The following is a 24,196-nucleotide window of genomic DNA, read 5'->3' as shown; positions in this document are numbered from 1 at the left end:
TTTTTCAGTCTGCCTCTCACAACCCTACCCTCACCCTCCACACCCAGTCGTCATCCTCCATCCTCTCCATGCTGCTCAATCTCTGGCAGCCTCCCTGTTCAGCGCCTTTTCCCTGAGGTCACACTCTATGACCTCGTCCCAGGTCTTTTTCAGTCTGCCTCTCACAACCCTACCCTCACCCTCCACACCTCTCACCCTTCACATCTCTCATCCTCCACACCTCTTGTCCTCCATGCCCCTCACCCTTCACACCTAGTCGTCATCCTCCATCCTCTCCACGCTGCTTGATCTCTGGCAGCCTCCCAATTCAGTCCCTTATCCCTGAGGTCAAACTCTATGACCTCATCCTACATCTTTTTTTTGGTCTGCCTCTCACCACCCCACCCCTGATGTTCACACCACTCTCTCCCCACACTCATTTGTCATCCTCCACCCTCTACCCACTGCTCAATCTCTGGCAGCCTCCTCATTCAGTGCCAGGTCTTTTTTGGTCTGCCTCTCACCCTCCACACCCAATTTAAATGATCAATAAACACACATCTCCACTGAGCCACCAGGAGAGAGCAATAATAATCTATCTATCTATCTATCTATAGCCTGACACCCTAATCCCGCAAAGGGTGGCTACAGACAAAACGCCTCCAAGTCACTCTGTCACCCACCATTTGACTCCCCTCCCCCCAACTCACCCCCCCCTCCCTCATATACCTCTCAACTCCATCCCTCCACCTCATCCTTGGTCTACCCCTCCCTCTCCCTCCCTCCACCTCACCTACATACACCCTCTTAGTCAGTCTTTCATTCTCCATCCTCTCCACATGTCTAAACCACCTCAGTGTATTTCTCCTAATCTTTTCAACCACATCCACATCCACCCCACAACGTTCCTTCACTTCTTCATTCGTCAACCTGTCCCTCCACGTCACTCCACATGCTCCTCTCAAGTAACTTATTTCCACTGCTCTCACTCTTGACTTGTTCCCCTCTTGCAAGGTCTACGCCTTGCTTCCATACGTCAGGGTAGGGATCACAATACTATCATGCAGTGACTTCTTAACTTCCATAATAATAATAATAATAATAATAATAATAATAATAATAATAATCTATCTATCTATCTATAGCCTGACGCCCTAATCCCGCAATGGGTGGCCGCAGACAAAACGCCTCCAAGTCGCTGTCACCCAACATTTGACTGCCCTCCCCCCAGCTCACTCCCCTCTCCCTCATATACCTCTCAACTCCATCCCTCCACCTCATCCTTGGCCTCCCCCTCCTTTCACTTCACCTACATACACCCTCTTAGTCAGTCTTTCATTCTCCATTCTCTCCACATGTCCAATAATAATAATAATAATAATAATAATAATAATAATAATAACTGCATTAATGTTGTCAAGGCAGGTTACCCCAAACTTAAAATTATTGGAATGAAGTATAGTGGTGTTTCTGGTGCTATACGAAGGCTCTTAAAACTTGCTTCTTTGTGATTTATCCTCCATATTACATCTTAACTTTGGTGGTAGGTGTTGGTGGCCATCATCCACTCACTTGATGTAGCGCTGCCTACTTCTTCCTTCACTTTTATTCTTTATGTCTGTCCTCCTCTCTTCCTATTTCTCTGCCTGTCCTCTTCTTGTCCTACTGCTCTCACCATCATCCACTCACTTGATGTAATACTGCCTACTTCTTCCTTTGCCTTTATCAATATTTTTCAGTCTGTCCTCTTCGTCCTATTTCTCACCATCATCCACTCACTTGATGTAGTGCAGCCTAGTTCTTCCTTCACCTTTATCATTCTTTTTCTGTGTCTGTCCTCCTCTCTTCCTATTTCTCCCATCTTTCCTGTCACTTTTTATTACTCTTCTTTCCTTTTCAGGTGGCTTTACATTGAGTGACAAGCCTAATGGTTTCCTGTAAGCCAGGATGACGCAGCCTGTGTTGTCCAGTAACGAGAGGGTTAAGAGGGTCCAATGTCACTTCTCGGTGACAAGCGAACATGTTGTGCATAACAGACATCACCATCATCGTTTTATCATCTTCCATCTCATCATCATCTTCATTATCCTCCTCCCTATCCTCCTCCTCCTCCTTATCATCATCATCATCATCAACAGAATTATGTAAGCTACCTACAGCATGCCTTGTTAAACTGGCTACTCTCATTTACACACCATTCAAGTTACAAGCAGATTCTCTCTCTCTCTCACTCTACTGATCTATCTTACTCTCTCTCACTCTCTAACTCACATCTTTCTCAGACTCTCTCTCTCTCTCTCTTTCTCACACTATTTCTATCTCTTACTCTATACTTCACATTTTCTCTCTACCTTACAGTCTCTCCCACTATCTCAAACTCTCTCTCTAACTTTACACAGATACTGGTTTGTCAATCTTGCAAATCACCCTATCTCTCTCTCTCTCTCATCTTAAACAGAGGCCGGGTTGAGTCTTGCAAATGATACCACTCACACTAAATCATCCCACTCTCTCTCACACCCTACCCCAAATTCTCTCACACACACTATCTCTCTTCCTCCCACTATCTCTAACTCTCTCTCCCTATCTCTACCTCTTATCTTACACAGAGGCAGGGTTGACTATCTTGCGGATCATGTAGTTGAGAATTCCTCCATGACGGAAGTAGGTCAGCTCTACGTCTGTGTCAAAACGCATGATGGTGTCAAATGCTTTATCATCCGCCTGCGAATAAAAACAATTATTATTATTGCCATCATCATTATTACTGAGGAAAGAAACCTGTACAGGAAAAATCTATCTATCTATCCACTGCCAGACGCCATAATCCCGTACGGGGTGGCCATTTGACTCTCGGGCAAGTAGATGCTCTTAATCTATCCCAAGCACTTATGGCAAGTCAGAATGATGAGAGAAACCTGTACTGTACGCACGGGTACTTTACACAGGAAGAATCATCCAATATATTACCGCTATGCTGGGAATTGAACCCGGGACTCTCAGGTGAAAGCCTTTTCCTGTGTAAAGTACAGGTTTCTCTCCTCATTCTGCCCTGCCATAAGAAGACAGACAGACACACAAGTAGACAGATAGACAAACTTTTCATCATTACCATTATTATCATTATAGTCACCATTATATCATCATTATAGTGGTGTGCTTAATGGATAGATAGACACATAGATAAACAGATAAACTTTTTGCCGCTATATGCACCTTGACAGTCAGGGTCAGGCCAGTCTTGAGGGTGTCAGGCAGGTCAATGGTAAACTTCTCCCTGCCAGTAAGGCCGAGGGTGTCTGCGGTCTGGCCAGGGAGATATTGGAGTGGAATTATACCCATCCCGACTAAGTTGCTGCGGTGAATGCGTTCGTAGGACTCGGCGATCACTGCACGTACACCCTGGAAACGTAAATCATTATTATTATTATTATTATTATTATCATCATCGTTTTCTTCTTCATCATCATCATCATCATTATTATCATCATCATCTATAGCCAACTTTCATCCCTTTCCCCTATATACCTTTCTACTCCATCCCTCCATCTCATCCTGGTTCACCCCCTCCCTCTCCCCCCCTCCACCTCACTCGCATACACTCTCCTAGTTAGTCTCTCACTTTCCTCTCATTCCCTCCATCTCATCCTAGGTCTCCCCCTCCCTCACATACACTCTCCTAGTTAGTCTCTCCCTCTCCACTCATTCCCTCCCTCACATACACTCTCCTAGTTAGCCTTTCACTCTCCTCTCATCACATCCTCAGTCTCCCACTCCCTCACACTCTCCTAGTTAGTCTCTCACCAGCAGGAATGGTCCCTTGGCAGCCCAATCGCGTGACGACCCGGATCCATACTCCTTCCCGGCCAGGATGATGACAGGCTGGCCCTCGTCCCGATAACGCTCGGCAGCATCAAACACGTCAAGCTGGTGGGACGAGAGGGATGTCAAGCAAAGAGCTAGGGAAAGGGAAAGAGAAAGAGAGAGAGAGAGAGAGAGAGAGAGAGAGAGAGAGAGAGAGAGAATGTCAAGCTAGACAGGAAGACAAGATGATATAATTATAGTTTTTGTTGTCATATAACTTAGCTGCAACCCACTATCCTCCTTACTTGGGATAGGCAGGGAGTTGAGGGATGTTTGTATAAGGATATGAAAAAGGGAAGCTGCCAGAGATCAAGCAGAGGATGGAGGATGACAACTGGGTGTGGAGGGTGAGAGGTATGGAGGACGAGAGTTGTGGAGGGTGTGGGGTGTGAACATTGAGGGTAGGGTTGTGAGAGGCAGACTGAAAAAGACCTGGGATGAGGTCATAGTGTGTGACCTCAGGGATAAGGCACTGAACAGGGAGGCTGCCAGAGATCAAGCAGCATGGAGCCGCCATTAGGTGACCAAGGCTGACACATGGAAGCTGGAGCGTTTATAGATGATACAACATGAATATAAATGATCCGACAAACTGAAGCCTTTATGAATGATACGATATGAACGAATAGGTAGCAAGAATTCGCTACACACCTCCTCGCCTGTTGGGATGTGGATGGTGCGCGGTCCGGCCTTCCCGATGAACTTGTTGCGCAGTCGAATGTTGGCAAAGGTCCCTCGCGCCATCACAGCATCATTCCCACGACGCGATCCATAGGAGTTGAATTCTCGTGGGGTGAGCCTGCGTGCATAGGGGTATTATTAGAAAAATGAGGAGAATGTGTGTGTGTGTGTGTGTGTGTGTGAAATACAGAGTGAGAGAGAGAGAGAGAAAGAGAGAGCAAGTGAGTGAGAGAACTGAGAGGGATTTAAGATGGAATTGGAGGGTGAATATGAAGCAAAACTATCATCATAAATCTTCAATCCTCCTCCTCCTCATCATCTCCATCTTTTCCTCCTCCATTTTCATCAATCATCAATTCGCCTTCCCCTCCTCCTCCTCCTTCTGCACCTCCTCCTCCTCATCATCTAGACTCCCTTTCGCACCCCCGAATGGGACGAGAGTGAGTGAGTAAGTGACAGAGTGAGAGAGCAATATTCCCTAGAGGCCAGACATCTTGCAATCTGAGTTGCATGCAAAGGAGGAACAGAAAAAGAGAATGAGTGACTGACTAAAAGACAGAGAGATACCGTGAGCGAAAGACAGAGTACGAGAATGAAAGAGAGTGAGGGAGATAGTAAGAAAGTGAGTGAGAGAGCAATACGCACCCCCTAGAGGCCAGGTATCGTGCAGCGGCGGAGTTTCTTGCGATGGAGCCTGCCGGGGAGATGTGGTCAGTAGTTACGGAGTCGCCCAAGTTGAGTAACACATAGGCCCCTGTGATGCTGGTGGGTTTAGCCAGATCCTGTAAAAATAATAATAATAATAATAATAATAATAATAGTGGTGGTGGTGGTGGAAGTAGCAGTAGCAGTAATAGTAGTAACAGTAATCATCATCATCATCGGGACCTCCTTTCCCACCCTAGGGCAGGGTAGGGAGTAGCAATGTCCAGACAGCCCAAATTTGCCCAGTCCAATGGGCCACGCTTCCATTCACTCATCACTCAAGCCCCCGGAATCCTGGCTCCATTGTATATGCCAAAAACATTCACCACGTTCTATAGATTCACATAAACATATCCGAGAGTCAATAATAATAATAATAATAGTAGCAGTACGAGTAACAGATAGCATTCGTTAGTTTCTCCGTCTATTATCTATCTACTTTGGTCTTGGGTATGGTTGAGGACGCTCCCTAACACCTCGTCCTCAGCCATTTATTTTTTTACGAACCTTGGTCATGCCGTCGAAGAATGGAGGCTTCTTGATGTAGGTTGATTTGTGGTCCCACGGGTAGAGTGTCCCTTCAGGCGCTTGGAGGTTGTTCCAGCGGGTGTTTCCGGTGGTGATGCGCTTGTAAACATCACTGAACAATGCTGGAACGACGTGCTGTTGCTCCACTTGCTGTACTTCACCACGGCTTGGCCAGATGTCACGAAGGTACACTGGCTTACCCTCGTTGCCTGTGCCTGAAGAGTGGAGGGAAAATCATCGTTATTATTATTATTATTATCACTGTCATCATCATTTTTATTATTTTCACCTCTGTTATCATCATTATTATTACTATCACCATCGTCATCATCATTATTATCGTCATCTTCATCATTATTATTAGCATCGTCACCATCATCAATATCATTATTATTATTATTGTCATCATCACTATAGATATATAAATGGATGCAGAGACAGGCAGACTAACACAGCCAGATAGATACAGAATGAAGAGAGGGACTGACAGAGATAGATAAAGAATGGATAGAGATAGACTGACAGACACACAGATGTATAAATGGATGGAGAGACAGGCAGACAGACAGAGACATGCACAGGATAGAAAGAGAGTGACACAGATAGATAAAGAATGGACTGAGAGAGACATCAGACAGACAGATAGATAAACGGATAAAGATACACAGACATACAAGACATGGGTAGATAGATAGACAGATAGATAGAAACGAAACCTACCAATGGGCTCCACCTCGAAGTCAATATCGACCCTCCCAGCGATGGCATAGGCGATGACGAGGAGCGGAGAGGCGAGGTAATTGGCGCGTGTGTTGGGGTGGATGCGGCCCTCAAAGTTGCGATTCCCTGACAGCACACCACAGCACACCAGGTCATTCTAAGGGAAGAGGTTGACTGGAATAACTCACCTTTTCATCATCATCATCATCATCATAATAATAATAATAGTAACAATAATAATAATAATAATAACACTCATCATCATCGGGGCCTCCTTTCCCATCCTAGGGCAGGGTGAGGAGTAGCAATGTCCAGACAGCCCAAATTTGCCCAGTCCAATGGGCCACACTTCCATTCACTCACCATTCAAGCCCCTGGAATCCTGGTTCTATCGGATGCGCCAAAAACATTCACCACGTTCTGCAGCTTCACATAAATGTATCTGATAGAGTCAATCATTCTAGGGGATAAAGCTGACTGGAATAACTAAGCAATGTTGGGTCTGGTTAGTACTTGGATGGGTGACCGCCTGGGAACACCAGATGCTGTTGGCATAACGTTCTCCCTACGTGTCAAGTGGGGTTGGTGGAGGATTAGTGCCCCTCCCTGTAAAACAATTAACTCTAAGCCCTTGGCCACCCCGTTTGGGATACATGGCGTCTGGCAATGAATGAAATGAAACTTTCTGGAGACTGGAGTGATATGGGTCTCTGTACTTCAAATTCTACCTTACTGTATCATTTGAATTGTTTATAATGGCTCCATCCAGCTTGATCTCAGGCAGACTCCCTAATCAGTGCCTTATCCCTGAGGTCACACTCTATGGCCTCATCCCAGGTTTTCTCAGTCTGCCTCTCACAACCCCACCCTCGACGTTCACACCTCTTACCCTCCACACCCAGTTGTCATCCTCCATCTTCACACACACACACACACACAAACTGGGACGAGGTTATAGAGTGTGACCCCAGGGATAAGGCATTGAATAGCGAGGCAGCCAGAGATCAAGCTGTGTGGAGAGCAGCCATTAGGTGACCAAGGCCGTCACACAAAAGCAAGCTGGAGCCTTTATAAATGATACGAAAAATACAAAATATGTGAATCGACATAAACAACGCACTATAGATGTTAGGAACCTTATCAAGCAGATATATACACACACACACACACACACACACGAGCTCTTATAAATGATACGAAATATACAAAATAAATGAATCGATATAAACACTGCACTATAGACGTTACGAACCTTCTCAAGCACACACACACACACACACACACACGCCACCCCACCTTCTCAATAGCCTCCACGATGGCCTCTGGTATGGGGCCGGAGTTGCCGATACAGGTCATGCAGCCGTAGCCGACGATGGTGAAGCCGAGGGTGTTGAGATATGGGGTGACGCCGGAGTGCTGGAGGTAGTGAGTGACCACGCCAGACCCCGGAGACAGCGAGGTCTTGATGTACGAGGCCACTCGGAGACCAGATTCAACGGCTTTCTTGGCTAGCAGACCTAAGAGGATGAATGACCAGTATGTACCTAAGTGAATGAATGACTGATCTGTACTTACTCTATTTTCTTTCTTTCTCTCTCTCTCTCTGTCCCTCTCTCTCACTCTCACTGTTTGTCTGTCTGTCCCTCTTTCTCACTCTCTGTCCATCCTTCTCTCTCTCACTCTTGTCTGTCTCTCTCTCCTGCATGGAAAAATGAACCTGCTATCTATCGTTCTTTTTTTCTTTCTTCTGTCTGTCTGTCCCTCTCTCTCACTCTCTGTCTGTCTGTCTGTCCCTCTCTCTCACTCTCTGTCTGTCTGTCTGTCCCTCTCTCTCACTCTCTGTCTGTCTGTCTGTCCCTCTCTCTCTAACTTTCTGTCTGTCTCTCTCTCTCCTGTATGGAAAAATGAACTTGCTATCTATTTCTTTTCTTTCTTCTCTTTCTGTCTGTCTGTCTCTCCCTCTCTCTTTTTCTCCTTTCTCTCTCTCTGTCTATGTTTCTGTCTGTTTCTCTCTCTCTCTCTCTCTCACACACACACACACATGACACATACTATGTACACACACTACACACACACACACACTCTACACATACACACGACACACACACTCACCTGCCCCCAGCATCACAGAGGGGTTGCTGGTGTTGGTACAGGAGGTGATGGCCGCTATAACAACAGACCCGTGTTGCAGGGTGTACTCCTCCCCCTCGTACACAAAGGGAACGGTTTTGTTGAGCTGGTCAGCTGGTAAACCGAAGCCCTTGAAGCCAACCTGGAGACACAGACCGAGGAATAGAGAGAGAGAGAGAGAGAGAGACAAGGAATATATATAGAGAGAGGGGAATATTAGCTAGAGGAATACTTACAGAGATAGATAGACAAATAGATATATACTTACTTACATATACATACATAACATGGAAAAAACATACACATACTTACACATACCATACAAAAAGCGTACATACATACATACATACCCTGGAAAAAGCATACATACACATACATACCCTGGAAAAAGCATACATACACACATACATACCCTGGAAAAAGCATACATACACACATACATACCCTGGAAAAAGCATACATACACACATACATACCATGGAAAAAGCATACATACGCACATACGTACCATGGAAAAATCATACATACACACATACACTCTATCTATCTATTGCCAGACGCCTCAATCCCGTTTGGGGTGGCCACAAACAAATCGCCTCCAAGTCGCCCTGTCCCCCGCCATCTCACTGCCCTGCTCCCAACTCACACCCCCCTCTCTCATATACCTCTCCACCCCATCCTCGGCCTCCCCCTCCCTCTTCCCCCCTCCACCTCACTCACATACACTCTCTTCGTCAGTCTTTCACCCTCCATCCTCTCCACATGGCCAAACATACACACCATAGAAAAATCATACATACATACATACCATGGCAACAGCATACATACATAAATACATACACACACCATGGAAAAAGCGTACATACACACATCCATACCATGGAAAAAGCATACACACATACATACATACATGCTATGGAAAAAGCATACACACATACATACACACATACATACCAGGGAAAAAGCATACATACATACATAAATACATACACATACATACATACACACACACCATGGAAAAAGCATACATACACACATACATACATACATACCATACGAAAGCATACATACATACATACTTACATATCGTGGAAAAAGCATACATACATACATACACATACACACATACCATGGATAAAGTAGACAGAGCTGGATAGATAAATGGATGGATTGATGTATGTATGGAAGAACAGATAGATATATTGACATACATATACTGTGTGTGTGTGTGTGTGTGTGTGTGTGTGTGTGTGTGTGTGTGAGAGAGAGAGAGAGAGAGAGAGAGAGAGAGAGAGAGAGAGAGAGAGAGGAGGGGAGGGAGAAAGATTAAGGCGTCCCTTGTGACCTGACCTTGACCTTACCCGTGTGTGTGTGTGTGTGTGTGTGTGTGTGTATAGATGTGTATGTATGTAAGGTATGTACGTATGAATGTATTTGTCTTTTTCGTATCTGCCTTACCACACACACACACACACACACACACACACACACACACACACACACACACCTATTACCTCGTTAGCAAAGAAGCTCCAAACACCTCTATCTTACCGATTTATTCTGTATATAATTCTTTACTATTCTCGATGTATGGAGACAGACAGACAAATAAGGAAGTGAAGGAGCGTTGTGGAGTGGATGTGGATGGAAAATTAGAGACTGACAAGGAGTGTGTGTGTGTTCATGTGGAGTTACGTGGAGACAGACAGACGAATGAGGAAGTGAAGAGAGTGTATGTGAGGTGGAGGGGGAGGCTGAGGATGAGATGAAGGGATGAAGTAGAGGCTGGAGAATGAGAGACTGTCTAGGAGAGTATAGGGGTGTGTGTTTTCAAGTAGAATAAAAAGAGAAGAGAGCAAAAGAGAGTAGAAGAGAGAATATGGTATGGAGAGAGCGGGACTGGCCATTTCACACCAACACTACCCTACCCTCCATCGTACCCCGGTCACCCCCTCCCCTCACATACCCTGTCCCGTCCTACCCTACCCTGACCTGCCATGTCATGTCCTACCCTGCCCTGCCATGTCCTACCCTGCCATATCCCACCCTACCCTGCCATATCCCACCCTACCCTGCCCTGCCATGTCCTACCCTACCCTGCCATGTCCTACCCTGCCCTGCCATGTTTTGCCCTGCCATGTCCTACCCTGCCCTGCCATGTCTTGCCCTACCATGTCCTACCCTGCCCTGCCATGTCCTACCCTGCCCTGCCATGTCCTACCCTGCCCTGCCATGTCCTACCCTGCCCTGCCATGTCCTACCCTGCCCTGCCATGTTTTGCCCTGCCATGTCCTACCCTGCCCTGCCATGTCCTACCCTGCCCTGCCATGTCCTACCCTACCCTACCATGTCCTACCCTGCCCTGCCCTGTCCTGTCCTACCCAATCCTGCCCTACCATGTCCTACCCTACCCTACCCTACCATGTCCTACCCTGCCCTGCCCTAAATAAACCGATAGATAGACGTATGGATGGATAGACAGATAGATAGAAAGATAAAGATTAATATACAGTAACTCGGCAGACAGTGAGTTGGTTAGACAGACAGACAGATAGATAGAAAGACACTGAGAGACAGAAAGTGATATATATAGACAGATAGATAGAGATAGATATAGATAAATAGACAAATAGATACATACTGAGATAGATAAATAGATAGATGTGTGGGAAGGAGTGTAGTGAGATTTGAAGGAAGGGTGTCCCGTGGGAGTCGACAGATAAACTGGTGTACCTGTGGATTAGCAACTGCCTCCTACCTTACCCCTCTCTCTCTCTTTCTTTCTTTCTCTCTCTCTATCTATCTATTATTAAATATTTCTCTCTCCCTCTCTCTCTTTCTCTCCCTCCATCCCTCTTTCCCTCCCTTCATCTCTCTCTCTCTCTCTATCTATCCGTCTTTATTATTATTATTATTATTATTATTATTATTATTACTGCAACTACTGCTATTATCAAATCTCCCTCTCTCTCTTTTTTCTTTCTCTCTCTCTCCCTCTCTTTCTCTCTCTCTCGGCATGTAGGTTAATTCTGTCTGTAATTGACTATGACTTAATTGAGAGAGAGAGAGAGAGAGAGAGAGAGAGAGAGAGAGATTCTAAAAATAGTAAAGGCAATTCCAATGACCTGCGGATTAACTGGGGTCTCTCTCTCTCATTTTGGAGAGAGAGAGAGAGAGAGAGAGAGAGAGAGAGAGAATCCTCAAGTCAGATGGATTTATGTTACTATTTTCAGCAGTGTCTGTGTGTGTGTGTGTGTGTGTGTGTGTGTGTGTGTGTGTGTGTGTGTGTGTGTAGAGCATAAGTTGTCAATGCTATAGTCGAGAAAAAACGTACACGGACATACACACAACCAGTCATAGGGACACACACACACACACACACAAAGATGGAGAATTAGGGCAGGGAAGGGCAGGGCAGGGCAGGGCAGGGCAGGGCAGGGCAGGACAAGTTGGAGATATTAACTTCGTAGGTGCGTAGGTCCCAAGGGAAGGGGGCGGTAGTTGACCATCATTTTAAACAATCCGATGAGTGGACGGCTCGTTGGCAACCCTACCGACAAAACAACGGGGGAGGGGGGGGAGAAAGAGTCACGTGACCTGGGAGAGAGAGAGTCACGTGATCCAGGCCGTCCAATGAGCACACTACACGCCCACACCAGCAGACAACCCACGCCTCACACACCGCCAAATTCGCCATTCGTGTTTCGCGCTGGGTAGAGGAAGGACGTGGGAGGCTATATCTACTACAAGGTGGGTCTCTCTCTCTCTCTACTATCTCTTGCTTCTCTCTCTCTCTCTACTATCTCTTGCTTCTTTCCAAACTCTCTTCCTCTCAGTCTCTAGTTCTCTCTCCCTCTCTCTCGTTTCTTCACACACACACACACACACACACACACACACACACACACACAATTTTTTTACCTTTCATCTCTCTCTCTCTCTCTCTTTCTTTCTCTTTCTCTCTCTCACAGGAAGGGGGGTGGAGGGGTGTCAGTCCAGTACATGTAATATCAAATCCTTCATGACTAGATAGGACACTCACTCACCCACCCGATCTCGCGTCCCACTTCAGGCATTTATCTTCGCCTAACCACTAGTCATTGGGTTGTACAGGGATGAATACACCCTGTTTAGTGTGTGTGTCAAACTGCCTTCCTTCTCATGTATGTGTCAGTGTATGTATACAATTGTGTAGGTGTATGTATGTATGTGTAGGTGCATATATTTGTGTAGCTTATGTATGTATGTGTGGGTGTATGTACGTATTTGTGGTGTATGTATGCGTATTTGTGTACGTTTTATTTACGATCACGTACGTGAAATAAGTAGGTGTATGTATGTTTATGTATCTCTGTACGTGTATGCATCCGTGTACGTTTGATTTATGCTCAGGTAGGTGAACTAAGCAGTATACGTATTTGTGTGTACGTGTATGATTTGTGTACGTTTTATTTACGCTCATGTACGTGAAATAAGCAGTAAAACAACGAAATTCTGAGCCGCCATGTTTGCTGTGAGGGGCATAGTGTTGGCACCTGTCTTTGGTGGTTTAGCTATATGAGTACATTTAACTCTTCATAAAGCTTGGCCAACCAGAGGGGGTTCCTTCACAATATCCACCTTGAAATATTATTGGAACCTTAGCTACTGTCCTCTTGCGATTTATCCTACACTGCTTTTACTTTAACCTGATATAAGATTGCTCTCTCTCTCTCCCTCTCTCGTTCGTTTAATAAGCTCCGTAATACCCATTTCTTAGCGATTTGTTTTTTTGACTGGGATATCGTTTTGTGTGTATTTGTGTATGCGTATGAATGTGTGTGTGTAGGTATGATTGAAGTAGGTGTACGTATTTGTAAGGCTGACGAATGTGTGTATGTATGTATGAAGTATGTGTGTGTGTGTAGGTATGTATGAAGTAGGTGTACGTATTGGTAAGGCTGACGAATGTGTGTATGTATGTATGAAGTATGTGTGTATGTATTTGTATGTATGTTTGAATGTGTGTGTGTGTGTACGTTAGATCACTCTTGAGGGAACTTCAACTGTGAATGTGTTAATATTCGAATCCATATCACAGTTTTTAGTTGCTACAAGGTGATACTTAACGCCTGCCAGTGTCCGATTTATTCTAACGCTCTCTACCTTCATTATTCCTCATGTTCTCCCCCTTAACAACGGTCATGCAGCCGTGAAATACGACAGAAGTGAGGAGTGTGGCTGGTACTTAATTCCTGCCACTTTCCGATTTATTTTCTCGTCTACCTCATGTCCTCCCTCTTAACGGCGGTCATGCAGCAAAGGAGATGGACTTCGAGTATGAGTGAGGGTGATGGTAACAACCCCGGCAGACGTAGGACAAAGCGCCACCGGGAGTTGTTATCATGATCTACACTCTTCATTAACAACGCATACTGCCTCTCCTCGCCAACCACTTCTCCCTCCCTCCCTTTACTTCTCTCCAACCATTTCTCCCTCCCTCCCTCCCTTTACTTCTCTCCAACCATTTCTCCCTCCCTCCCTCCCTTTACTTTCTTCTCTCCAACCATTTCTCCCTCCCTTTACTTTCTTCTCTCCAACCATTTCTCTCTCCCTTTACTTCTCTCCAACCATTTCACCCTTCCTCTCATTTCTTCCCTCCCTTTCTCCCTCCTCCTCCTTTCTTCCCTCCATCCTTTTCTCTCTCCTTTCTTCCCTCCATCCCTTCTCTCTCCTCTCCTCCCTCCCTCTCTCGCTACTTCTATTTTTCACTCCGGTACCTCAGCTGTCTGTCTATCTTGCCTTCTCTGTCTGTCTATCAGGATTCTCTCACTATCGATCCAGAGTTAGAGAAGAGAGTGTGTGGAGCAATGGAGAGAAGGGAGGGATGGAGAGACGGAGGGAAGGGAGGGATGGAGAGAACTTTCGTGAGAAGTGTGTGTAGGGAGTAACTGTGGATCCAGTATAGAGATGGACGGAAGGGAGGGAAGGAGAGAGAGAGGAGAGAGCAGTGTGTGGAGGGAGTGAGTGTGGATCCAGTGCATGTTAAACTCGCTCCATGACTAGATCCAACACTCATCTGCCGCCACCACTGACAACCAACAGTGCTCTTCCAACTGCTGCCAGAGATCGAGCAGCATGGGGGGGTTGGGAGAGGCAGACCCATCGACCACAAGCAAGAGGAGATGACGAAGAAAACTAACAACCAACAGGAAATGACTAAGGTGGAAATGAGCCAACAGTGCTCTTCCAACTGCTACCAGAGATCGAGCAGCGTGGGGGTCGGGAGAGGCAGACCCATCGACCACAAGCAAGGGGAGATGAAGAAAATGGGGAAATGAAAGATGGAAATGGCAGTAAGAATCAGGCACAGTACTGTAATGGGTGGCTTGATTGATGTAATGTGTACTCCAATTGATGTTACAGCCTCTGAGTACTGTAACAAGCACTGGTATTGATGTAACAAGGACTGAGGGTAATGTAATGTGCTCAATGTACTGTAATGAGTGTTGGTATGGATGTAGCAAGGAATGGAATGTAACAAAGTGGAGATTGACAGTAGTGACAGAGAGAGAGAGAGAGAGACAAAATATACATAGCATGTGTATATTAAGTATTTGTGTGTGTGTGTGTGTGTGTGTGTGTGTGTGTGTGTTGAAAGACAGACACAGCTTGAGAAACAGATAGGATGAAAGACAGAGACAGGCAGACAGCTAGAGAAGAGACAGACAGACACAGACAAAATATTCATACACAGCATGAGAAAGGTAGGATGAAAGACAGACAGATAGACAGGAAGACAGAAAAGATTGCTAGAGAGACAGATAGATAGAGACAGGCAGACAGACAGACAAAACATCCAGACACGGCATGAGAAAGGTTGAAAGACAGACAGACAGGAAGACAGAGATAGCTAGAGAGACAGACAGAGATAGCTAGCGAAGAGACAGGCAATAGAGACAGGGAGACTTGGATAGACAGACAGACAGATAGATACAAACAGATAGATCAATTCCCATCACCATCCTTGTGTTAAATTTGTAAACAGAAATAAAGATGTACTTTACCAGGTCATATTCTTTACCTCAATAATTTAGTATAATCCATTTTCTATACTGATATTTTTTTTTTTAAGCTCCCTAACACCTTTTCCTTACTGATTTATTTTTATGGGGGGTTAAGATTGTGTTGTGTACGCTGTGATGATAAGAGTATGGTGATATTGGAAGGATTTATGTAACAGAAGAGGACAGTAAGGTGTAATAAACAAGATAAACCACTTGGGAAATGGTGTTAGGGAGCTTTATGCAGAGTATGGTGATACTGGAAGGATTTATGTAACACAGAAGAGGACAGTAAGGTGTAATAAACAAAATAAATCACTTAGGAAAAGGTGTTAGGGAGCTTTATGCAGAGTATGGTGATATTGGAAGGATTTATGTAACACAGAAGAGGACAGTAAGGTGTAATAAACAAAATAAATCACTTAGGAAAAGGTGTTAGGGAGCTTTATGCAGAGTATGGTGATATTGGAAGGATTTATGTAACACAGAAGAGGACAGTAAGGTGTAATAAACAAGATAAACCACTTGGGAAAAGGTGTTAGGGAGCTTTATGCAGAGTATGGTGATACTGGAAGGATTTATGTAACACAGAAGAGGACAGTAAGGTGTAATAAACAAAATAAATCACTTAGGAAAAGGTGTTAGGGAGCTTTATGCAGAGTATGGTGATATTGGAAGGATTTATGTAACACAGAAGAGGACAGTAAGGTGTAATAAACAAAATAAATCACTTGGGAAAAGGTGTTAGGGAGCTTTATGCAGAGTATGGTGATATTGGAAGGATTTATGTAACACAGAAGAGGACAGTAAGGTGTAATAAACCAAATAAATCACTTAGGAAAAGGTGTTAGGGAGCTTTATGCAGAGTATGGTGATATTGGAAGGATTTATGTAACACAGAAGAGGACAGTAAGGTGTAATAAACAAAATAAATCACTTAGGAAAAGGTGTTAGGGAGCTTTATGCAGAGTATGGTGATATTGGAAGGATTTATGTAACACAGAAGAGGACAGTAAGGTGTAATAAACAAAATAAATCACTTAGGAAAAGGTGTTAGGGAGCTGCTTTTGTATATAAGTTCTACAATGTATGATGATGGATGGATTTATATAACAGAAGGGTGCAGTAAAGTGTAATAAAGAAAACAAATCACTTAGGAAAAGGTATTAGGGAGCTGACAGCATTTATTCATGTTATTGTGTATGTGTGTGAATCAGTGCACACACACACACACACACACACACACACACACACACACACACACACACACACACACACACACACACACACACACTGAAATAATCACAAGAACTGCCAACCATATATACAAAGCAAGTCTCACCCAGCACAAAGATTCACCCTCTCTCTCCCTCACTCACTCATCCTCTCTCTCTCAAGCAAGTCTCTCTAAGATCCACCTATGGGCAGTGTTATCATCTGAGGGAACTGGGCAACACAGCAAAATATGTTTAAAAATACACATACTACTGGGTACTTACTGTTGGAGAGAGCGGGTGTTTTAAAATCGCAGACTTGAAAATATAATACAACTTCTCGTGCTCCAAGCGTCGTTAATGTTACCGATGTCCAAGTTTGTGTATTATTATCCTTATTGTACACATGGATGCATTATCTATCTATCTATCTACTGCCAGACGCCGTAATCCCATAAAGGCCGGCCAAAAAAAATCACCTCCATGTCACCCTGTCCCCTTCCATTTCATTGCCCTGCTCCCAGCTCACACCCCCCTCTCTCATTTACCTCTCCACTCCATCCCTCCATCTCATCCTTGGCCTCCCACTACCTCTCCCCCCCTCCACCTCACTCACATACACTCTCCTCATTAGTCTCTCACTCTCCACATGGTCAAACCACCTCAGTGTGTTTCTCTTAACGCTTCCTATCACATCCACATCCACATCCACACCACAACGCTCCTTCACTTCCTCATTTGTCTGTCTGTCTCTCCATGTGACTCCACACCCACGTCACTCACATACACTCTCCTCATTAGTCTCTCACTCTCCATCCTCTCCACATGGCCAAACCACCTCAATGTATTACTCCTAACACAAAGATGGAGAGAAGAGAAAGAAATTTGAGCAAAGATGGAGAGAAGAGAAAGAAATTTGAGCAAAGATGGAGAGAAGAGAAAGAAATTTAAGCAAAGATGGAGAGAAGAGAAAGAAATTTAAGCAAAGATGGAGAGAAGAGAAAGAAATTTAAGCAAAGATGGAGAGAAGAGAAAGAAATTTAAGCAAAGATGGAGAGAAGAGAAAGAAATTTAAGCAAAGATGGAGAGAAGAGAAAGAAATTTAAGCAAAGATGGAGAGAAGAGAAGGAAATTTTTAGATGGAGAGAAAGATGAAGAGAACATTTGAGGGAAGAGAGGTGTGTGTGGAGGGAGTGAGTGTGGATCCAGTACATAGACATGGAGCAATGGAGAGAAGGGAGGAATGGCGAGAAGGAAATTACAGATGGAGGGAAGGGAGAGATGGAGAGAACTTTTGTGAGGAGAGAGTAATGTGTGGAGGCAGTGAGTGTGGATCCAGTGCATGTTAATGCTCATCTGCCGCCACCACTGACGAAGAACGGAGGAAATGAGCTGGCAAGACCTCGGCTGAAGTTCGTCTTTCACATAAACTGTCTCAAAGCAATGCGAAGTACAGAAAACGAGGAGATTAGGGCATGAAAAAAATATATTAAACAAGAAAATCCTGTAAATATATCCAGTTATCCATTCACTGATAGAGGTAGCTGGTATCAAAGAAACGATGGCAAAAAAATATAGATTACTGGGGAACGCAGTGCTATAATGTCTATCTATCTATCTATAGCCCGACGCCCTAATCCCGCAAAGGGTGGCCGCAGACAAAACGCCTCCAAGTCGCTCTGTCACCCACCATTTGACTACCCTCCCCCCAACTCACCCCCCCCTCCCTCATATACCTCTCAACTCCATCCCTCCACCTCATCCTTGGTCTACCTCTCCCTCTCCCTCCTCCCACCTCACCCACATACACCCTCTTAGTCAGTCTTTCATTCTCCATTCTCTCCACATGTCCAAACCATATATAATGTACTCGAAATAATTACAGTACAAAGAATATCAATTTATTTACAGTTTCCACAATTCTATACATATATATTAACCAAGAGAGCTGGGAGGAAAGAGTGCCAGGGAGGAGGCATCTTCCACCACAGTACACACACACACACACACACAAACATACGAGCTGGGAGGAAACAGTAAAATGGAGGAGACATCTTCCACCACAGTATACACTCACTAAACACACACACACAAGCATCATGAAGGGAGAAGCGTCCATCACACTATACGCTCACTAAAAACACACACACACACACAACACACACACACACTTACATCCCAGTCTGTAATCTTATCCTTTAACTCACCACTGATAGAAAATCGTTTATATTACATTCACAAAAGGGGTAAAGAGCAAAGAATATTCCCCCCACTCTACTCCTTCCCTCCCCTCTCTCTCTCTTCTCTTCTCTTTACATTTTTCTCTCTTCTTTCTCTTTTCTCTCCTCTTCTCTCTTCACGTTTTTCTCCCTTTTATCTTCTTTCTCTTTCCTCCCTTTTCTCTCTTCTCTTCTCTCTACGTTTTCCTCTTTTATCTTTTCTCTCTTTCCTCCCTTTTCTCTCTTCTCTTCTCTCTACTTCTTTCTCCCTTTATCTTCCTCTCTCTCTCTCAAAATTTGCAGTGGATGTGTGTGAATCTATGTACCCCCCCCCTCTCTCCTCCGTGGGTTGGAAGACATTTTGAGGTACTCCTTGTTCCTCTCTCACAATTATCTTTCTTTCTCACAAAATATGTTGTGGATATGAGTGTGTATCTATGTATCCCCCCCCCCACTCTCTCTCCCTCTCTCCTGTGGGTTGGAAGACATTTTGAGCTACTCCTCGTTCCTCTCTCTCACAATTCTCTCACATACCTGGTTGCTGAGGCACTGTAGGAAATCCTGTTTCATGGTTGCCACGGAAACGCGATCATGTGGACGTTTGGGGCCGGATAAAGATGGTACAACATCGCTCAGGTCCAAAGTGACGGTCTGGAGGGGGGAGGGGGAGGGAGAGAGAATATCATTATTATTATTATTATTATCATCATCACATATTCATCACTATATGCAGCATTCATCATCATCATCATCAGTAGCAGCTGTAATTATTCAGTACTATAATTGGGAACATTCATCATCTATCTATCTATCTATCCTCCTCCTCATCATTATTAGATAGATAGATCATCATTATCATCACCACCATCTTTTCCATCCTCCTCCTCCTCCTTCTCACCACCACCACCACCAGCTTCGTTCCCCTCCTCACCACCACCACCTTCATTCCCCTCCTCACCACCACCACCACCACCACCACCATCTTCGTTCCCCTCCTCTCCACCACCACCACTACGATCTTTTTCATTCTCCTCCTCACCACCATCACCATCTTTTTCATTCCCCTTCTTTTCCTCCTCTCCACCACCACCACCACCATCTTTTTCATTCTCCTCCTCCTCACCACCACAATCTTCCATTCCCCTCCTCCTCCTCTCCACCACCACCACCACCCCAGACTCTCTCCTACGTCACAGCCACCCACCTCACTAAACACAGGGTCTTGCGATGTATCCATAAAATTCCTGAACATCCTGACGGCCTTCAAGTACTCCTCGATCTCCTTTATCTTCCCTTCATCGCGATCTGGAAAGGAGAGGGTTGAAATATTAAGTCTATCCATCTATCTATCTGCCTCTATCTATCTAGTTACATGCCTTGAGTATCATCATCATCTTTTCTCTTGTCTTCATCATCGTTATCATCGTTATCATCATCATCATCTTCTTCTTCTTCTTACTCATCATCATTACCAGTTATATATCTTGACACCATCTTCGGCTTGCTTCCTCTCTGTCTGTCTGCCTGTCTGTCTTTCTCTCCCTCCCTCTCTGTTGTCTCTCTGTCTCTACTGGGAAATATGCAACAGTAGCACCGTACTCAGGTCTGTCTGTCTCCCTCTGTGGTCCTGTCTGTCTGTCTCTCTCCCTCTCTGTTCCTGTCTCCCTCTGTTTCTTTGCCTCCCTCTCCCTCTCTCTTCCTGTCTCCCTCCCTCCCTCTACATCACCTGTCTGTCTGTCTCCATCTTCTCTCTCTCTACTTACTGCTCTGTCTGAGGTAGTTAATAGTGACATTATCAACAGGGAAGAAGCCAACGGTAGCGCCATACTCCGGACACATGTTGGATATCGTGGCGCGGTCAGCGAGGGACAACTGGTGCACTCCAGGGCCGTAGAATTCAACAAACTTCCCCACCACACCAACCTGACGTAAATGCTGAAAAAAAATACAGAAAATAAAGACACTGGATTGTGACAGTGAATGATGAGGGTATGCCTGAGCTAATATCTACCTGTCTATCTACTGCCAGAGGCCTTAGTCCTGTAAGGGGTGGCCATAAACAAATTGCCTCCATGTCACCCTGTCCCCTAACATTTCACTGCCCTGCTCCCAGCTCGCACCCCCCTCTCTCATATACCTCTCCACTCCATCCCTCCATCTCATCCTTGGCCTCCCCCTCCCTCCCCTCCCACCATACCAACCTGATGTAAATGCTGCAAAAAATAAAGAATGAAAGTGGACTGTGACAGTAAATGGTAGATAAACAGACACAGAGAAATAGGGAGGGTGGTAGACAGGCAGATATTTAGACAGACTGATACCTTAGTGATGGTAAGGACAACAGTGGAGGTAGGTAGTGGTGAGTGAAGACAGACAGGGATATAGGTAGATACACACAGAAATAGGTAGGTAGGTAGACAGACAGAGAAATAGAAAGGTACTAGCTAGACAGACAGACAGACAGATATAGCTACGTAGACAGACAGTTAGGGAAATAGGAAGGCAGGTAGACAGACAGACAGTCTGAGAAATACACAGGTAAGCAGATAGATAGACAGATAGATAAGTACCTTCGTAATGGTGAGGACAACATCAGTGGAGGTGGCCAGCGGTGAGAGTGTTCCGGTGATGCGATAGCCAACCACCTTAGGCAGGACCATCGACACAGCCTGGCCCAACATCACTGCTTCTGCCTCTATGCCTGATAAACGATAAAGACGATGAATTAGCAGGATAGATACGGCCATGTGGAGTGGATGGAGAGTGAGAGACTGATGAGAAGAGTGTATGTGAGTGTGGTGGAGGGGGTGAGAGGGAAGGATGAGATGCAGGGATGAAGTGGAAAGGTATATGAGAGAGGGGGATGTGAGCTGGGAGCAGGGCAGTGAAATGGCAGGGAGACATGGAGGCAATTTGTTTGTGGCCATACTTTACAGGACTGAGGCGTCTGGCAATAGATAGACAGATAAACAAACGAGGGGGTGAACGATGCAATATTATTTCAGTATCTTCATGTCTGTGGGAAGTATTTTAGATGGTATACAGGGCCTTGTAACATCTAGTATTTGTAAACTTTGTAATAAATAATGTGCTGTACTGTAAGGCTGATTATCCTCCTCCTCCTCCTCTCTCTTTCTTTTACTCCCCCCCCTCTCTTTCTCTCTTCTCCCCCTCTCTTTCCTCTCTCACTCTCTTACTCTTCCCCCTCTTACACCCCCCTTCCTCCTCCTCTCTCTCACTCCCAACACACATGTATGTAGCCCTCTCACTCTCCATCTTAAACACACACACACACACACTTCACGAACCACTCTCCCTCTGTCTATGTCCGTCTCTTTCTCTGGCTAAATGTTTCTGTTAATACCAAGTTGATAACCAAAATAAGTCACTTAAGAACAGGTGTTAGGGGGATACCAGCCTCTTACCTCCCACGCCCCATCCCAGCACACCCAGTCCGTTGATCATGGTGGTGTGTGAGTCTGTTCCTACGAGTGAATCAGGGAACAGCAACCCATTCTCGTTGAATACCACTCGTGCTAAATATTCCAAGTTCACCTGAAACGAAATTATCATTATTATTATTATTATTATTATTATTGACTCCATCAGATACATTTGTGTGAAGCTGCAGAATGTGGTGAATGTTTTTGGTGTATCCGGTAGAGCCAGGATTCCGGGGGCTTGAATGATGAGTGAATGGAAGTGTGGCCCATTTGGACTGGGCAAGTTTGTGCTGTCTGGACATTGCTACTCCTCACCCTGCCCTTGGGTGGGAAAGGAGGTCCTGATGATGATGATGATGATGATGATGAAATCTTGAGCATTTATTGGTGAACAGATGACTGGGAAAGAATTGTTCTATTGTACAGCTATCATACATCATAAATACCCACCTGATGAACTATACCCGAACCAGGTGGCACAATCAGCATGTTCTTAAGTGCTTGGGCGCCCCACTTCAGAAACACAAATCTTTCGTAGTTACGCTCAAATTCCAAGTCTTGATTCTTCTGGAGGGCATCAGACCTACGGAGGAAAGTGGAGAATGAGTTGAGATAGATAGATAGAGACACAGATAGGCAGATACATAGAGATAATGAGGGAGAGACAGAGAGTGAGGGAGGAAGTGAAATTCAAGTGCTGGATAGAGACAGAGATGTATGCAGAGAGACGGACGTAGAGGTAGAGGCAGAGAGAGAGAGAGAGAGAGAGAGAGAGACTTAAACACCTTAAAACACATCTTATATTTACTGGTTTATTTCTGCCACTTTCCAGCCATTTTATGCTGCTAAGAGACACCTTTTTTTTCGTGTTGTTTATAAAGGCTCCAACATGCATACATTGGTCCTAGTGGCTCTCCATGCTGCTTGATCTCTGGCAGCCTCCTATTCAACACCTTATCCCTGAGGTCACACTCTATGGCCTCGTCCAAAGTCTTTTTCAGTCTGCCTCTCACAACCCTACTCACGACGTTCACACCTCTCACCCTCCACACCCAGTTGTCATCCTCCATCCTCTCCACATGCCCAAACCATCTCAATCTACCCCTCCTCACCACAACACCAATACACTCCAGTCCCATCCTTCCTCTCAACTCTTCCCTCATAAAACTAGCCTCCCCAGACCTCACACTCAGGGACGCACTGCACATCCACCTAATCATTGCCACTTCTGTACGTCTGAGACTGCGAATATCCTCTTCCTTTACTGCCCAGGTCTCACTACCATACAGTATTACACTCCTAACTCATCCACTCCCTGCTGTTGCTATATAAACAATCTATCAACCATGTAGAAGAGCTTAATAGATAAACAGCACACAGACTCAATGCCAACCATTCTGATCGTTCCTCATGGAAGGGGCAAACTTCATCTTGAATTGGGATACCGGGAACATCCAGAGGTGACGGTAGGGACGAGACTGGGAGCTTTAACGATGGTGTCACTTCACTTCTGGCGCTCGTTAGGTCACTCTGGATAGTTACATCACTACCTGTCCTCGTTATATCACTAAAGAGGCTTGTTACAGCACTCTGGAAGCCTGTAACATTACTTCTGCTACTTCTCATTGGCGCACTACCTCGTATACTTGTTGTGTGTGTGTTCAAACTGC

At 45.0% G+C, this 24,196-nt stretch overlaps 1 protein-coding gene and 1 long non-coding RNA gene across 2 annotated transcripts in view; one reads left to right on the top strand and one right to left on the bottom strand.

Annotated features, from left to right (window-relative positions):
* Window positions 1-2,418: 2,418 nt before the first annotated feature.
* The window catches only part of LOC145409343 (cytoplasmic aconitate hydratase-like), a 29,933-nt gene continuing 8,155 nt past the window's right edge, over window positions 2,419-24,196 (bottom strand). The window contains exons 6-20 of the mRNA XM_080279816.1: window positions 22,977-23,109; window positions 22,509-22,638; window positions 21,654-21,784; window positions 20,847-21,018; window positions 20,288-20,388; window positions 19,618-19,734; window positions 8,590-8,749; window positions 7,774-7,994; window positions 6,478-6,634; window positions 5,737-5,972; window positions 5,170-5,306; window positions 4,495-4,642; window positions 3,784-3,906; window positions 3,196-3,381; window positions 2,419-2,703 (exon numbers count right to left, since the gene is read on the bottom strand). Of these exons, the coding sequence (XP_080135942.1) occupies window positions 2,581-2,703; window positions 3,196-3,381; window positions 3,784-3,906; window positions 4,495-4,642; window positions 5,170-5,306; window positions 5,737-5,972; window positions 6,478-6,634; window positions 7,774-7,994; window positions 8,590-8,749; window positions 19,618-19,734; window positions 20,288-20,388; window positions 20,847-21,018; window positions 21,654-21,784; window positions 22,509-22,638; window positions 22,977-23,109 (2,275 nt within the window). The 3' untranslated portion in view covers window positions 2,419-2,580. The remainder of the gene's footprint in view (window positions 2,704-3,195; window positions 3,382-3,783; window positions 3,907-4,494; window positions 4,643-5,169; window positions 5,307-5,736; window positions 5,973-6,477; window positions 6,635-7,773; window positions 7,995-8,589; window positions 8,750-19,617; window positions 19,735-20,287; window positions 20,389-20,846; window positions 21,019-21,653; window positions 21,785-22,508; window positions 22,639-22,976; window positions 23,110-24,196) is intronic.
* The window catches only part of LOC145409461 (uncharacterized), a 142,137-nt gene continuing 128,278 nt past the window's right edge, over window positions 10,338-24,196 (top strand). The window contains exon 1 of the long non-coding RNA XR_013899120.1: window positions 10,338-10,385. This is a non-coding gene — a long non-coding RNA (uncharacterized LOC145409461). The remainder of the gene's footprint in view (window positions 10,386-24,196) is intronic.

This window comes from Coenobita brevimanus, chromosome 9 (genome assembly GCF_032717465.1).
Source record: "Coenobita brevimanus isolate Jiangsu-jjx chromosome 9, ASM3271746v2, whole genome shotgun sequence".
In the NCBI taxonomy this organism is placed as follows: domain Eukaryota; kingdom Metazoa; phylum Arthropoda; class Malacostraca; order Decapoda; family Coenobitidae; genus Coenobita; species Coenobita brevimanus.
This window is presented reverse-complemented; position numbering and strand designations above follow the sequence as displayed.